Source organism: Protopterus annectens, chromosome 2.part1 (assembly GCF_019279795.1).
Source record: "Protopterus annectens isolate FY-2018-M chromosome 2.part1, PAN1.0, whole genome shotgun sequence".
NCBI classification, from domain to species: Eukaryota; Metazoa; Chordata; order Ceratodontiformes; family Protopteridae; genus Protopterus; species Protopterus annectens.
The window spans coordinates 1,463,251,457-1,463,269,344 of record NC_056729.1 but is presented as its reverse complement, the minus strand read 5'-3'; the positions used below and the strand labels follow the sequence as shown (position 1 = coordinate 1,463,269,344).

The 17,888-nt window shown below is 41.8% G+C and overlaps 1 protein-coding gene across 1 annotated transcript in view; it reads right to left on the bottom strand.

The window, feature by feature from the left end:
* Positions 1–3,139: 3,139 nt before the first annotated feature.
* The window catches only part of RFC1 (replication factor C subunit 1), a 1,497,679-nt gene continuing 1,482,930 nt past the window's right edge, over positions 3,140–17,888 (bottom strand). The window contains exon 23 of the mRNA XM_044063570.1: positions 3,140–4,053. Coding sequence (XP_043919505.1) covers positions 3,964–4,053 — 90 coding nt within the window. The 3' untranslated portion in view covers positions 3,140–3,963. The remainder of the gene's footprint in view (positions 4,054–17,888) is intronic.

The window sequence follows — 17,888 nt, the reverse complement described above, 5'->3', positions numbered from 1 at the left end:
GGGAGTAGGTGCTGAACATCCTTTGCAAAGCAATTACAACAACCTACCATCTCCTCCCAGGCTGATATACTGCACCCCCTTAGAATGAAATCAGAATCTAAACCAACTGTTGAAGTTGATCTCTTATTTGCACTGTAGCATTATTCTTTGTGATGGTAGAATGCTGCTTAAGGCTAAGTTTCATACCTGCCTTAGACACACCTGCCTTAGACACACATTTAGAGTGTGTCATCACACCACTCTTCGTATAGTTCAGGAAGCTATATCTCAATTCATTTACATCCATGTGCGCTATGACTATGTCTAATTGGCATCTGGCTGTGACCCTCTCCTTACACAACCTAGTAAGTGGTGCATCAGTGTGTCTCACTATGGAGTCACCTATGACTAGGATTATTGGATTTTGTGGAGGGTTTACCTTATGGGCTTTTGGTATGCATTACTGTGACTCAGATGCATGTTTCATGAGTGTTGCCTATGTTACAAGTTTGTGAGGTTGACAAAGGCACTTGCTTCTTAGGTTACACTTAGGAGGTCTTTGTGCTTTAGGTAAGTTACTGCTACATCTGCTTTGGTCCGAGTGTGAGATTGGTCATGTGTGTATGTGGTACTAACAACCTAACCTGCATGTTATTTGTCTTGGGTTTGTGTGAGAGCTTTGGCTCCAATAATACTATACAACTACATCTCTCACGCACTGTGTCAGTTTTATTACATGTTTGTCAGTAAACATATAACTGCTACATTGTCTCAGGATGACCATTTCAACCAAGCTGGTTACAGAGATTGTTGGAAAGTGCAAAGATAAGTTTTTTGAAACCAAACAGGAAAACAGTATGAAAAACAGCAAAACAGCAAAATGACTAAGTACAAAAAAAATTAACTTTTCTAAGTATTTTGGTATAGCAAAAGTTTATAAAAAACATTTTACAAGTTCCCCAGTGAGTGCACACAAGTGCATTTCTAAAAGACAGGAAAGGGCCATTGGGTGCTGATGCAGTCAAGGGGTAGTCCACAGGTATCGTGAAGAAAAAAGAATTTGTGGAGCTTGATGTGTATAAAAGAAATCTTACATATAGAGCACATTTATACTGTACATTTCTTTCCCAGAGCCTGAGAAAACAGACGGTCCTGAAACTGGGCTGTGTAAGATAGAAAATTAAAATATCAACATGCCAGGGGGACTACAAATGCAGCTGCTTTCAAATCTGCCCAAGGAGAAAAATTCCATCTCGGAAACAAGAAAACCCAGACTGTGGGGTCTTTTGGATTTATTCTGGCAGCAGTCACCTAGCTATAAAAGCTGCCGCACCTTTTCTGGAAACCATTAGGCAGGAAAAAAGTTTCCAGGCTACACAAACAGTATCCCTTACATAAGTATTAAAAATAGGGGAAAGCTTCAAACACTTACTGCGTTAGGCAGCATACTGAGACTTCTTGGCAAAAAAACACAGCGCTTCAAGCAAATCACCACCACCATTCGTCATCCTGAAAACTTTCCAAAGGAGGGATCCATTAAAAAGAGAATTACCGAAAAAAATTAATAGTCAGTGGGTTTTGTAAATAACGAATTAGACAAAATGACTTGTATGCATTAGTGCTCATCAAGAAAACCTCAGAGTCCTTACAACAATGTCTCCTGAAACATGTACAGTACCCACCGTCAATGGTGCAAGACAGTAAAAAGGAGGAAAAATACACCAGGATTACAGAGGGGGGGTCTGTTCTAGTAGAAATGTTACAGGGGGGTGCCTGCACCTGAGTCTAGCAGAAAGGAAACTTGTTTACTAAGTCCTCTCACTACCTTCGGCAAAATACTCTCATACACGCACTTATTTTCCACAAGGAGAACATGATATCTGAAAACTATCACTAGGGCAGCCAATACTATTTTTGGGTTTGGGGGGGCGCTCCTTTACAAAAGTATAATGTGTGAAACCACTGCTCGGAAAGATACGACTCAAAAGAAACTGTTAGAGACCCAGGCAGTAAGACTAATGCCAAAGAAGAACACAATGCAAAACATTCAGCTATCAACACCAATATCCTCTTTGGCAAAGAGTGGGAGGTAGATGGCTACCACTTCTACCTGAGGTTTAGTCCTAAAAGATGGGGCTCTAAGGAAGCCTTCTTAAAGCATATTTCATGAATCAAATGAATTTGCACCACACAATAGGTCAGATTCTCATCAGAAGCAGCATCAAATAAAGAGATGCCATAGCAGCATTTGAGGAGGATCCAAGGTCCTGAAACCTTAGGGCTGGGTTCTTATTTCTTGCCAGATGTCTTGAAGTGGTAATGTTTAACTAACATTACTTCCTAAGTGCATCCCAAGTCCATCTCTGCAAGGTGGCAAGCAGCACTTCAAGCTTTGAATACAATGACATATGGAGCAACTGAACTGCTGCCTCTGAGTGCATTTGGTGACATTTTGTGAAGTTTTAAGACAAACTAAAAACACTAATGGTCCTTCTTCACTGTCTAGTGAGACTGGCAATTCATATTAATAGGTGACACAGGAATAAACTTTCCACCTACAATGAAAAAATTTCTCATTAGTACAACCCTGTTGCCTCTTAGGAATAAAAACAATGCAAGTGGCAGGAAATAAATTGTTCTTGGGGCAACAAAGGAGCCCCTTAACCCGGAGCAAGAAATGCTGATATGGATTACTGACATGGGAACAGGATCTTCCACAAACAGGTGATAAGCGATCTCTCTCTCTCACACAGTCTATTATTTCTGGAAAATGGCTTCATCTCATCTCTCAGATTATCACAACCGTAATATCACCAAACATTTCTAGCCAAAGCAAAGGAAATCAGCAAAATGAGATACAGTTGTACACAGGACAAAAATCAGAAAAAATATTATGAACTATGGAAATAAGCCCCTCCCACTAAATTTTTTAAAGGTTACACTGTCAGTGAGATTCAGGAATTCTGTCCTTTCAATGGCTAATAAGAAAACAGTGGTTTTGTTTATTACAGCAAAACTTCTACTACTTGCTGCCCCCAATTCATTTAGGAATCTTCTGTATTTGATTTTTCAGCCACAGGTGCATCAAAAACTTGCTGTGGTACAACACGCATCTTGGGTGTACCAAGTTTACTGGTCTATGGCAGAGAATAAAGCCATGTTAGCAAAAATCTCTATTTTATTGCAAATCTTATATACTTTATATTTTGCCAATATACAAAACAGTACTTTGCATTATATCTTATTTACAGCAGTCCAGTATTAATGTAGCGAAAGCAAGACAGGCTCGTCAAGGACACCTTTAAGAAGCCACATACAGTAACTGTCAGTACTTGCAAGCATTTAAAACATGGGACAAAATACAGGTAATTTCTCTTCTGATTTGCAAACTTAGAAGGAAGCAGTCACAAAAGACATAACTGGATAATGGAGACCATCACAAAGTCAGTGGTCACCATTAACCTTGGCTCAACACATCTGCTTGTATAAATGTTCCTGTAACAAAAATGTGGCTTCTAGTAAATCTTCTGTATACATCCTTTCCTCGTATTTGTCATCTTTTTCAGACTGGTTAAGATAAAGTGATGTTGCCAGATCTGGCTTCATGTCTGGATTCAACTGTAATGAAACTCTGTCCTTAGAGGGACATCGAGATTAGAAAAACTGCTTGTAGGACTGCTGTCTGACATCCTACCATTCTTCCAGCAATTTAATATTCTAATCCAATGAATTCTACAAGTCTGTGTAGCAAAGCCCCCCAGTGGACTATACCACAGTATCACTGCTCACTGTATGGAAAAACAACATGGCCGCCACAATACCACAGCAGCTGGTGGTCCCCATCTGTGCAATTTGCTGTTGTGTAAGGGCACACTGTCAGTCCAATTAGTACCAGACAATGATTCTTGACCACTGTGGTCTACAGCTGTCACATATATGCAATGTATTCTGACATGGAATTTTTCTTTTCCAAAAATCTGCATTTTAACACTTAGTCTTCTTTCCTTTCCCTCTTCCTTTTCCTTTACTTGTATCTTCATTCTTCTCAGTCTTTGATGCTTTCTCTTTCTTACGCTGCAGAAAAATAGAAAACAATGTCTTAACATGCATGTCAAAACAACTGCTTACTACTCTTTGCTAGCTCATCACAATGTTTATTCCTCACAAAAGTATTATGATGTTAAGACATTCTGAAAATTATATGAAAGCCAGCAAATGCACACTTGGTCAAAACCAAATTCCATAAATGACCTAAATTAAACAAAAGGTATACAGGTACAACAATGCAAGATTTTCATGATCTACATCCAACCACTTCAACTTCAGCACTGGTTAGCCACAGGCAGTACACCATTAAGACCCTCCCAAGCTCTAGAACTCCTCCCTTAGCTGCTATAGTTGATCACACTTCTTCTCTCAACATAGAATTTGCAGTTAGGACACAAGATGTCCCATTAACTAAAGGACAGCCTCAAGGAATAGAGGACATCGACATTTGTGCTGTAACAGAGACCTGGGTTCAAGGCAGCAGAAAGCAACCCTACACTACCAGGCTGTAACTCTTTCCACACCTTTCGGCCCCAGAACATGGACCAAAGCTCTGAAGGCGGTGGTTTTTCCATATTCATAAAGGACGTGCCCACCTCCAGACTGGTAGCACAACATAATGCATCAGAGATACTTCAGGTGCAGCTAACACTGGGTATGACAGCGATTCAGGTCGTAGCCTGCTACAGGTCCCCAATCATGTCCCAAACTCCACGTTCCTAAGCATCCTGGAGAATATTAAGGTCCAACCTAACACACTCACACTAGGCAACTTCAACTAACCCTCCATTAACTGGGAAAACTACACAAGTACCAATACACTTGCCCAACGTTTTCTAGAGTTAATTAATTCCAGTGCCCTGGACCAGCTCATTCTTACCCCCACTAGAGGTAGCAACATCCTTGACCTGGTCATTACTAACATGGGCGACCGTTGCTCTAAACCAATAGTCAGCTCCTCCCTGTTCAGATCCGACCACAAACTAATCATCTTGGAAATCCACATCCCCCACCCCCCACAAAGGTAACCACCATGAAAAACTTCTCCAAAGCTAAATTTGGGCTCATAAAAACAGAGGTGGCTAACTTCACGGCACCCATGCAAATGGAGAATACTTGCATGACTGCAGAGTCATACACCAATGCACTGTATGAACACGTACACAAATGCATGGATCTCGCCATACCCAATAGAACCAAGATACTCTCCTCCACAAAAAGGAAGCCAATCTGGTGGTCCCCTGCCATAAACTCTACAAGAGAAGGAGGAAACTGATGCGGAATAAGGTGAAGTTCCAAGACTGGAAAAACTTCCTCATCAGCCTCAACAGAAAGTTGAGATCTCTCATCAAATCCTCTAAAGCTAGCTATGAAAACAGAATTGCAGCAGACAGTAAGGACAACCACAAGGCCTTCTATAGTTATGTAAAGAATCTCCACTGCAATACCCAGATTTACTCTGAGCTACTGCACAATGGTACCTCCTATACTGAGCCAATAGATATTGCCAATATACTGGCCGAAAGATTCAGTGCCAACTGTAAACCCCCCCCCCCCCCGGACCAATAACAATACCAGTAGATTGCCTGGCACCCAGTATTACTGCTGTACAGGTTAAAGCAGATCTGCCCAAGGCCAAGAATACAGCTTCTATGGGTTCTGACAATATCCCTGACTGTGTTCTACATGAACTACAGAGTGAACTGGCACCTCACACCTGTGTGCCCTGTTCAATCACAGCCTCACCTCAGGCTTTGTCCCTACCGAATGGCGCACTGCTACAGTCATCCCTCTCCATAAAGGAAGAGGGACTACAGACCCTGGGAACTATCGCCCCATTAGCCTGAGTCTGATATGCAAAGCTATGGAACGCATCATCATGGACCTAATAGACAAGGATATAGGGAATCTCCAAACTCTGAATCCCACACATTTTGGTTTTGTGAAGGGTAGATCATGCCTGCTTCCACTTTGTCGACTTCTTTGAGTCAGTCACCAGAGCTGTGGATGAAGGCAAGTTGGTTCATACAGCCAACCCTGATCTGGCCAAGGCCTTTGATACCATTCCCCACTCAAGAATCATAGAAAAACTCACTAAACTAGGCATCAACCCCTGTATCACTAGGTGGGTTGCAAACTGGCTCATAGATAGAACCCACAGTGGGAAAGTAGCTGACTCAAGTCAGACTGCCGACTAGTCACAAGTAGAGTCCCACAGGGTTCGGTCCCAAGTCATCTCCTGTTTGGTATCTACTTCTCTGAAGTCCAGGCCAACACGAAGGGACTCTGGCTGACAATGTTCACATACGATTGCAAGTTGGGAGATATTAACTCCCCAAGTGATGCTGACATCCTACAGAGTGGCCTCACTGAGACCAACAACTGGTGTCAGAACCATGGCCTTAAGCTCAATGCCAAAAATCTGCCGTTATCCCCTTTGGGAAAACCCGGTTCCCATGAATTACCACATTGATGGTAGTCCACTGAACGTACAAGGCGTTATAAGAGATCTGACAACATATGTTGACAAGCAACCTCTCTTTTGATCACCACATTGCCATTGTGTTCAGAAAGTCCTTCTATGTGGCACATCTAATTTCTAAGGGTTTTGCATCCAGGAAGAAAGAGGTCATTGTCTCCCTCTACCTCTTCCTTCATTAGGACAGAGTACAATGCCCCATTTGGCATGTACCTCACTAGACACCTGCAACAACTGGAGAGGCCGCAAAAGTACCTCACAAAGAGCATCCTAGGCCTTAAACACTTTAAACTCCAACTATTCTTTCTCATATCACCTACTTAGAGGTCATCTCTGCTTGACTTACAAAGCCATGTCTGACCCAGCGCTGTTAGAAATGCTACATCTAAAGAAATCCCAAACCCTCCACACCACACACTCCAGAGACCTCAACCTCTTTATCACAATCAACAGAACGTACTAGAGGGACAAGTTCATAATCCAGAGACTGCCCATGCTATGGAATAGACTTCCTGTACATGTCAAGCAGAGCACCTCGCTGACCCTCTTCCAAGAGAAATCTTGAGTGGATGGGAAATACAAAATTCACCCTGGGGATAACTCCAGTGGCTCTACTTGACAGAGGCACTGGGAACTAAGGTCGGGTGGCACAATGCCAGGGTAATCCTATGGCTAGGCTTGTAAAGGCCCCAGAGCCATTAGCCTAGTACACACCTATGAAACTACACACCTATGAGGGAGTGACTGAATACTGCAATAGTAATCAGTAGAACATCTACTGTTATAGTAAGTTTGTGTACAACTGTACCGTCCTTCTAAGATGTTGCAGCATTTCTTACAATAGGGAAAACTGAAAAGGGGTGGGGGGGGGGGACTAAAGAAAAGTCCAAAATACCCTGGAGTCTGGATCTGGTAAAACCTGTTTTGGTCCTAGAAAACACATTTAACGTTTAATGTTTATTTAAAAGTGTGAAGAGAAGACCGCATAGCTGCTTCTAGAATAGCTTTTGAATCTAAGCCCTTGAAAAAAAAGATCCACAGGAGGCCACTGCCCTAGCAGAATGGATGCTAACAAAGGAATAAAGTTGTTGCCCATTATAAGAACAAAAATGAATGGCCTCATATATATTCAAAAAATGGTTTGTTCAGAGACTGGTAAACTAACTTCATATAGTGAAAAGAAGCAAAGATATGCTCAGATTTCCTAATGCCCTTAGTCTTGTCTAGGTAAAATTTGAGCTTCCTATACAAATCCAAAGAATGCAGACTCCTCTCACCTCTATTCTGAGGTGAGGGGAAAAAGATGGAAGACTGATGAGACTTTTTTTTTTAAAGACCAGTCAATAACTACCTTAAGCATAAAGGAAGGAAAGATATGTCCTAAAAGAAAGCATGCCCCTATGAAAGGCAAAGAAGGAAGGAACTGCTATAACCACAGAAACCGTCTTGGCAGAAGTCAGTGCGAGCAACAGTAGAGTTTACCAAGTACAAAACTTTAAGGAAGAACTGACTGCAAGTTCTAAGGGTGGCTGGATTAACTTCTCCAGAACATAATACAGACCCCCAAGAAGGAAGAAAAGGTTTTCTTGGAGGGACCTACAGACACTGGATCCTACCCAATTTGGCTTTGTCAAGGGCAGATCCTGCCTCTTGAACTTGGTCGACTTTTTCGAAACAGTCACTAAGGCCATTGATGAGGGTAAGGCAGTTCACACAGCCTACCTTGACTTAGCAAAAGCGTTCGACACAATACCCCACTCGGGCATCATAGAAAAGCTCACCAGCTTAGATGTAAACCCATATGTCACAAGATGGGTTGCAAACTGGCTCAAGGACAGAACACACAGGGTTAGAGTTGCTGGTGCCATGTCAGACTCCAAGCCGGTCACGAGTGGTATCCCACAGGGCTCAGTCCTGGGCCCCCTCTTGTTCGGCATTTATTTTTCTGAAGTGCAGGCAAACATAGGGGGATTGTGGCTGACAAAATTTGCAGATGACTGCAAACTGGGCACCATAATTGACACTCCATCAGACACAGACATCCTCCAGAGAGGTCTCATAGAAATGGATAACTAGTGCCAGAGCCATGGCCTTAAGCTAAATGCCAAAAAATGTATAGTCATACCCTTTGGGAAAAACAAGGTAACCCCTAATTACCACATAGGTGGTAATCCATTAAACACGGAAGAAGTTATCAGGGACCTGGGGACCCAAGTTGACAGTAACCTCTCTTTGACACTCACATTGCCAAAGTGGTTAGGAAGACCTTCTACATTGCCCACCTGATCATGAAGGGATTCACATCCAGATCAGGAGAGGTCATTGTACCCCTGTACTCTTCACTTATCAGACCAATGATTGAGTACAACGCCCCATTCGAATGTACCTTACCCGACACCTGCAGCAGTTGGAAAGACCCCAAAAGTTCCTCACCAAAAGGATAAAGGGGCTCAAACATATGTCATACGATGCCCGACTGAAGAAACTCCAGCTCTATTCAGTCGCATACCGTCTACTCAGAGGTGATCTGTGCCTGACATACAAGGCCATGTCCAACCCGGAATTAATGGACATGCTCCACCTCAAAAAATCCAAATCCACCAGAGCCACGAGAGCAAGAGACTTAAACCTCAACACGGATATAAATAGGACGTGCTGGAGGGACAGATCCATCACCCAGAGACTCCCTACACTATGGAACAGAATCCCAGTCCATGTGAGGCAGAGCCCCTCACTGACTCTGTTCAAGAGAAATCTTGACGAGTGGATGGGAGATCGTAGGTTTACCCCGGGAATCATCTCTGTGTCACTGCTGGACAGAGGCACAGCAAACTAATGGGTATAGTATTCTCATCCTAAGGGGTGGTGAAAGTCACACACACTCTGGCTAAGCTTATAAATGCCCTAGGGCAGATAGCCTAGTATGAACCTATGAACCTAATGTGAATGGCATCTTTCAAAAACTGCTTAACCTCAAATCTGAAAAAAAAAAAAAAAAAAAAAAAACAGGTGGATCTAAAGGCTGACAAATGGGTCTTAACAGAACAGTAAAGCTAGACCAGAGATAAGCAACTCACACACACATATGAAACAACAGGTATATCCACAACCAAGTGGTCATGGTTCTATTTTTTGCACTGTAAAGAAAATATTTTCCATTTAGATACAGAAGATTTTCTTGGATTTGGTTTTCTAACCTTCTGTAAAACCTGTAGCAGATCCTTAGAAAAACAGTATCTAAAAGGAATTAAAACCCCCTATCATCCAAAATGTCAACTGCAGGGTAAGATGAAGGTGAATGAGGGAGCCTCTGTCCTGTGTGAGCAAGTCCATCCTTTGAGGTAAGCTGTGATGACTGCCAGTGGCCAGGTGATAAAAAGGGAGACCAGTGCTGTCTGGGCCAAAACACTCACCAGCAAGATTATATGCCTGTCCACAAAATCTTATGTAGGACCAGATTATGGGCATGTCCAACAAAATCTTATGTAGGACCTTTGGCAGAAGAGGAAAAGGGGGAAATACAGACACACATTGCTGTCCAATAGAAGAACATGGCATCTGTTTTCCATGGCAATGGGCTTAGCACCCTGGAATAAAATTTGTGGAGGTCATGTGCAATAGAATGCGGTTCTGAAAGAAGTTTGAGACTCTCAAACTTTGCCACATGAAGGAAGGCTGTCATAGGGAGATTGTGAATTCTGCATCCCAAGAAATTCTGGTTGTGAGATGGTGTTAGAGCAGGCTTCTTCAGGTTTAGAGTGAACCCAATACTGCAAAGGAGATGAATACCGAGTTCCAAAGTCCCTTTGAAAAACAAGTGGAGAAGCCCAAAGCAAAAGGTAGTCCAGATAAGAGAATATTTAAAAGCTGTAATGTCTGCAAAATGCTATGATAGGAGGTAGGCATTCAGTAAACACCCCTTGAGTCGTAGAAAGACCAAAAGGCAAAGCAGAGAACTGAAAATGATGAAGATGTAGAGAATCTCAAAAACTTCCTGAAGAGAGGATGAATAGGAATGTGAAGACTGGTATTCTTCAAACCCAGGGAGACTAAACACATGAGGGAGATGTGTGGGAAACAAAGTCTGAAGTGTTAACATCTTGAAACTGGGCACCAGTAGAAATGTGGCGAGAAAGGAAAAATCCCCTTTTCTGGGAACCAGAAACATCAGAAAATAGAAACTCCTGTCCTACTGAGAAGGAATTGGGTGAATACTGCCATGATCCAAAAGATCCTGAATGAATGGAGGAAGAGAGATAACTGGCTTGGAAGAGAAAGTTGAAGAATGCCTGAAAAAGGAGGAAGAGACTTCCATGACATCCTGTAACCCTATATTATAATGGAGAGAACCCAATGGTCAGGGGTGATCTGTTGCCAAAATGGAAAGGACAGAGAAAGTCTCAGAGAAAAGTGAATCTGACTGAGGGAAAGGGAAGAAAGTCACAGGGAAGGAGTTTTTGACTTTTAGAATCCCATCCTGATTTCCCAGGAAATCTACCTTTAGACACTTGGCCTTCTAAGGCTGTCTTTTTGCCTTCTAACAAAAGGACCTGCTTTAGAAGGATAATTTGTCTGATACTTTGGGAAGGGGAGAGGAACATTTGATTCAGGTGTTGCATTACTTTATTTACCCTTATGAAAAACTTTAAATAAGTCTGCAGCATTAGAACCAAAGAACCAAACACATTTTGAGTATCCAGAGTAGAAGCTTGGCTTTAACATCCTCAGGAAGGGATTGGAGTCCAAGACAAGACTAGCTACATATCACTGATCCACACATAACTGCCCAGGAAGAAGTATCAGCAGCATCACAGCTGCACTTGATAGACTGCCTGACTACTTGTGAAGCAGAACTAAGGATAAGGCAGAGGACTGATGGTCAGAATCAGGCACATCATGTAAGACATCCCCAAGCTTAAACAGAAGACAACATGCATCTCTTCTGAGACTCATATTTACTAACTCTAAAGGCCAATGCAGCTGAAGTAAATGCCTTCTTGCCATATCTGTCCATGGTTCCGTTATCTTTATCAGAAGGCAAGACTTTTGTTTGGTAAGTGAGAAATATAACAGGAAAACTGCAAAAATACAGAAATAAAAGGATTAGAGAAAGGATTCCTATAAAGGAATTTCTATAGTCAGGAGAAACCTGACTATACAAAAGCAGGTTTCTTTTGAGCATGAGGCTGAGAACCAAGATGTTGAGAAGCTGAAACAAAAGTATCCAACAGACCTTCTAGAACTGGTGGAATAGCAGAAGGCTTGGGAGGGGAGTCTTCATCTGAAATAAAGCACAACATCTCTGCTGCTCATCAGACATTTTAGAACTCTCCCACTGGAAATGTTACATTATACTGACTATAGTAGCCCCAAAACAATTCTAAGGAGAAATCAAGCGAAGAAGAATCCTCCTCATTTGAAGCTACAGACAAAGGAGAATGAATTGAGAAGACTAGGCAATAGAGTCTTCATTACAGTCCAGGTCCTCATCTTTAGATGAAGAATCCCTCTGCCTCTTTAAAGGAGTGGAGGAAAAAGGTGTCTCAACACCAGAAGGCAGATGAAAACTTTGAAGGGCCTTCAGGGACTTGAGAACTTTAAAGAGCCCCTGCATAAAGTCCTGTCATTCTTTCTGAGGGTCATTTACCAAAGGAGAGACGTGCCTAGTCTTTTACTTCTTTTTACTGGGGATGTTGGCACACACAAATCTCAGAAGGTCAGAGTCCTGCCATACCTCAATTAAAAAACTGGGTACTTCCTCATGGACATAGATTTAAGATATACCCTAGCTCTTCTAAAATAATCAGTCTAGGTTCCCCCTTCACATCAGCAAAAGACGTTGCATTACCCCTGGAGGATGTGCAAGTGGCCTACCCCATATCGGCCTCTGACCAGGTTGCAATAGAGGGAGCAGGCACCAGAACAGGATGGTCCAAGATCTCACTCGACACAGAAAAGATATGAACTTAGGAATGGACAGATGAAGTCACTGATTTAAATTTCTTTTCCTTTTTTTTTCAGAGGCTGTACATCACGGTGGGAAGTCTTAGCCAACATCATGGCTTGTGTGAGGAGCTTAAGATCCGTTTTTTTTTTTTTTTTTTAAATAAACTGATAAAGAAAACAAGAGGCTGTATATGGTCTTAGGGATGGACTGGACTGACAAACTGAACACTCCCTATGGTTATGCTCTGCTCCTAAACACAACAAACACTTCTCATGATGGTCTTTGCAGGGACTAAATTCCCACAATCACGGAACTAGTGAACAAAAGAAAAAGGAGGGATCCTCAACAGGACACTTATCTGTCCAAATGGCTAGATAACCAGCTCTGAGATGTACAACTAACAGACCGAAAAGTGGGTTCTGCGTTTCGACTGGTGGTAAAGCTGTTTTGAGGTTTTCACACGTGTAGATCCTTGATATACAGTCCGTCTTTGGCTTTAGGTTGTACGAATGCACAGGGGTAGAAGGGCCCAGGCTTTGGTACGCTGGCTAGATGTACGTCTACCCTTGGTAGGACATTGCCAACAGTGATCAATGAAGGACATCTAAGTACAGACTGCATCTTGGATGTTTCAGTCTGTTTCAACCTCAGGACAAAGTCACCACCTTAACCACCAGGGTGGTACCACAATATAATACCATGAAATATGGCAGTCCTAAAGGTAAACAAATCTTGAGATCACATCTGCCTTATTGTGTCTTGCAAAAATATGTAGGGAAGTACATGTCACAGTTGCACAGACATGAGCAGAGGAATTTCTGAAAAAAATTCAACAAAGCAGCTATAGTGCTAGTGGAATAGGCTTTAGGCTTGTTTTGGTAGGGTCCAATTGTATTTTCCATACCAAAAAATAAAACAGCTAGCTAGGCAGGGTGAGTTTTGTGGCTATTTGCCCCAGTCTGGAACAAAGGAAACAAAGGATCATCTTTTCTTCTAGCTTTATTTCTGTTGAAGCAAAAGCATAGATGATTTTGAACATGCAAGTAATGGGCCAAACACTCTCCCCATGGTTGGATTATTGAGGAAGAAAAAAGGTAGGCAGACTGACTAGTTAAGATTAATTGCTGGTATGATGTCTAGATTAATCTGTAATGAAACTCTATCCTTATGAAGTACTGTAGTACATTGTGGTTTGAGGCTAATGCTTAATTTTCAGAAATTCTCCTGGCAGAAGTAGCTGCCACCAGAAACAGAGTTCTCTATTAAGAAAATAAACCTGAAATGATGGCGACCAGACACTCAAACCTGTGAGTATAAACACTGGATATGCACTTAGATATGAAATGGTTGTCAATGCCATAGAAACCAGCACTGAGTGACAAGTCAGAAGTCTTTGACACTGCAGATGTCCGTGCTGAGTTAGGCATTGATGCCAGAGAAGGATTAAATACAGAGGCCTTGAATGCCAAACAGAGGGACACAGACAGTAGTAAAAAGGGGTTTTGCAAAAGAACTTGTGCCTAGTGGCCAAGTACACATGCTACCGCTACCAATACTGAAGTCCTTAAGAGAGATGATGATTGTCAGCACTGTTGCCATATTAAGAATTGGGAAACAAGCCAAAAGGAATTGAGCCATCACCAAAAGAAGAAGAAATAGATATATTTTGGAGAAATATCTATGACGATCATATGGAACATAAAGATGCTGAATGGATAGAAGAAATAAAACTAAGAAGAAGAAGTTCAAATGTACAGGATATGAAACGGGATGAAGTAATGGCCAGGGAGATTGAAACAAAGTTAAATTTTTAAATAGAGTTGCTGGCTACTGAGACTTGTCTGCATATATCAACTGGACACAAGCTGATTTAAGTATATTTTCTGCACTTATTTAAGATCTGAGTGAGTAAATATTGTGGGTCTTGGATTCCGTAAATATTGTGTCTCTGAATCTCTGCAGTTAGTTCCCCACCCCTCCCTGTTTCTTGCTGTGATGTTAATCTTGGTGGCTTTGGAATTGCCCGCCCCTGCTGTAAATCTCTTTTTGCACACTCCTCCTGAACCCATCTCATTTGCTCACTCAACTGAGTACAGTGAGATCATATTTTGATTTTGGATACTCTTACCAGTCCCATCTCCTCAGCGGTGTACAGAGAGAGCACTTGGGAAGGGCATTCCCCTATAGTATCTTAATCTGCTCTGTTTCCTCCATCTCAAAAAAAAAAAAAATTTGCACTTCATCTGCCTTACTGTATGTGTTCCTTCCTACTTTATTACCTTATTTTGCTTTTGCCTCTTTTAAAAGTATTCAATTAAATTTATTCTGCTGCCTTTATTACTGCTCGTTAGTAGCCTGATTAAATTGCAACTTGTTATTCTAAGGCCCTTGGTTTAAGCACTTGGGCTTCAAACCAGTTGTTTTACATTAAGTAGGTTTGTGGTCTGCACTGTTGTGGCAAGACAGGTAGCGTACATCCTTCTAAGTTGGGAACTGCTGATTGAAGGCTCAGTGTCTGTTATTCTAAAAATGTATTAGTTCTGGGTTAAGGACTTGGGCTTCAGGCCAGTTATTTTACATTAGGAAGGTTTGCGGTCTGCACTCTTGTGGGAGGAGAGGCTAGATTCTGCCCTTCTGAGCTGGGAATTTCTGGTTAAAGGCTTACTGCGCATGCTTACTTGAACTGCTTCTTTCTGAAATCGGTACGCCTTGTTTGCTGTAGCATAGACTAGATTCAGGCCGGCTGGATCTAGCTTTGTTTGTATGACTTGTGCACTGACCTAGGCCATCTTTTTTGGAGAAGGTTTCTCTGTACCCTAGTGGCAGGACTGTGCAGTTAGAACTTGTCTGATTGAAGACTGCTGGAACAGGGCTCAGTTTTAAGCTTTTTAACTGGTTAATTGGGTAAAGTGTTGTTTTGATTGTATCTGCTCTATTTTCTGGAAAAATATATATATATACTTGTTTCTCGCCTTTCTGAACTAGTATAGTCCAGTTTTCATGTTATTGCTGAATCCAGGGTTGTGTTACAAGTTTCTGTGTTGCCATACCTTACTTGGATAGAAGGAAGTTTCTCTGTTCACCTGTGAGAGAGGGGAGCTTTGAGCAGGCTATCTGTCCCTGGAGGAGTGGTTTCAGCCCAGAAGTTAGTAGTTTATTGGCCTTTTTGGGCTAATTTTGATTGTATCTGCTCTATTTTCTGAAAAAAAAAATTATATACTTGTTTCCCACCTTTCTGAACTAGTATAGTCCAGTTTTCGGGTTATTGCTGAATCCAGGGCTGTGTTACAAGTTTCTGTGTTGCCATTACCTTACTTGGATAGAAGGAAGTTTCTCTGTTCACCTGTGAGAGAGGGGAGCTTTGTGATGCCTATCTGTTCCTGGAGGAGTGGTTTCAGCCCAGAATTTAGTAGTTTATTGGCCATTTTGGGCCAATTTCTATCTCTTTCACTTCCTTGCTATAAAAACCTCATTTGCACAGTTTTTACGCTTGTATTCCGCTCAGCAAGTGCCTTCCAGGTGTTATGCAGAGTCTACAGCAGCAGAGACACAAGAGAGTGACTTTGGAGTGATTAAGTATCACTTTTCTGCTTTTCTTGCTGTCTTAACTAATTCCGCCTAAAACGCCAGTTTTTTATTTGCGAATCTGTGATTTAAAAAGTTTGTTATTGTATACAACTCCGCACAGTTCCCCGTGGTGTCCTGCAGAGTGATACAGGCAACAGAGACCCTAGAGAGACTTTTCCAGATTTAAGTATTTTTTCTCTGCTTTTTTGCTCGGACTGCCTTTTCCCACCTAAAAAGCGAATTTCTAACTGATCTGTGCTTTAAAAAGTGTAAATTGCATTTGCTTTCTGCTTTTTACAGTTTTTGCACTTGTTTTATATCAATTTAAGTTGTTTTTGTACTGTATAACTGTTGTAGGCGACACACTAAAGTGTGCTAGCCTGTTTATAGCATTTACAGTGTTTTCTGTGTGTTTTTCTGATGTTTCCCGAAAAAAAAAATCTCTTTTCCCGCCTTTGCTGAACTAAATTAGTCTAGATTTCAGGTTTTGTTGAATTCCGGACTGTGGTATAGTTTCCTGTGTTGCTCATATCCTTACTTGTATAGGAGGAAGTTTTTCTGTTCACCAGTGAGAGTGGGGAGCTTTGAGCAGCCTATCTGTCCCTGGAGGAGTGGTCTCAGCCCTGAAACTAGTAGCTTATTGGCCGTTTTGGGTCAATTCCTATATCTCTTTCAGTTTACCTGCTTTAAAACCCACATTTGCACAGTTTGCGCCAGCATACAACTCCGCACAGCTCCTCGTGGTGTCCTGCAGAGTGATACAGGCAACAGAGAGACCCAAGAGAGACTTTTCCAGATTTAAGTATTTTTTATGTTTTTTTTTTGCTCCGACTGCCTTTTCCCACCTAAAAAGTGAATTTCTAACTGATCTGTGCTTTAAAAAGTTTATATTGCATTTGCCTTCTGCTTTTTACAGTTTTTGCACTTGTTTTATATCAATTTAAGCCGTTTTTGTATTGTATAACTTTTGTAGGCTACACACTAAAGTGCGCTAGCCTGTTTATAGCATTTACAGTGTTTTCTGTGTGTTTTTCTGTTGTTTCCTGAAAAAAAAAAAACAAAAAAAAAAATAAAACAAAAAAAATTCTCTTTTCCTGTCTTTGCTGAACTAGATTAGTCCAGATTTCAGGTTTTGCTGAATTCCGGACTGTGGTATAGTTTCTTGTGTTGCCCATATCCTTACTTGGATAGGAGGAAGCTTCTCTGTTCACCAGTGAGAGTAAGGAGCTTTGAGCAGCCTATCTGTCCCTGGAGGAGTGGTCTCAGCCCTGAAACTAGTAGCTTATTGGCCGCTCTGGGTCAATTCCTATCTCTTTCAGTTTCCCTGCTTTAGAACCCGCATTTGTGCGATTTTGCGCATAGCGCAGCATCGGGCAGCGCCACTTAAACGGGTTTAAAGTATTCCCGGCTCCACAAAGTCTGCTCTTCACTTTTTCCCTTAGAACTGTTCTAAATCTCAAAGTAAGCACTCTATTTTCATTCTAAAGACCTGCAGTTGCTCGTATAAGTAATCTTATAAGTAAGCACTAATAAACTAAAGCACTACACCCTCTTATACTCCCTTTAAGTATTTGGCTCCCTATTGGTCCTTTTTGATCAGTCAAAAAGTAGTTCCTTATACTATTCTGGCATGTCCAAAAGTCAGTTTCGGGTTTACTCTCCAGTCCAGCTGGTGAATCTGGGAATCTTGAGGCAATGTTACAACTGCCTTATGTACACAGACCACCCTTCTCCTCCACTCAACAAGCTCAAATATATGTGACAGATGCAACTATATAGCCAAACTGGAGGCTGAGCACTCTCAACCCAATACTGGCGCAGTCAGTCAGGAGGAGAAGGTAACCACACACACCACAAATCCAGTCTCAC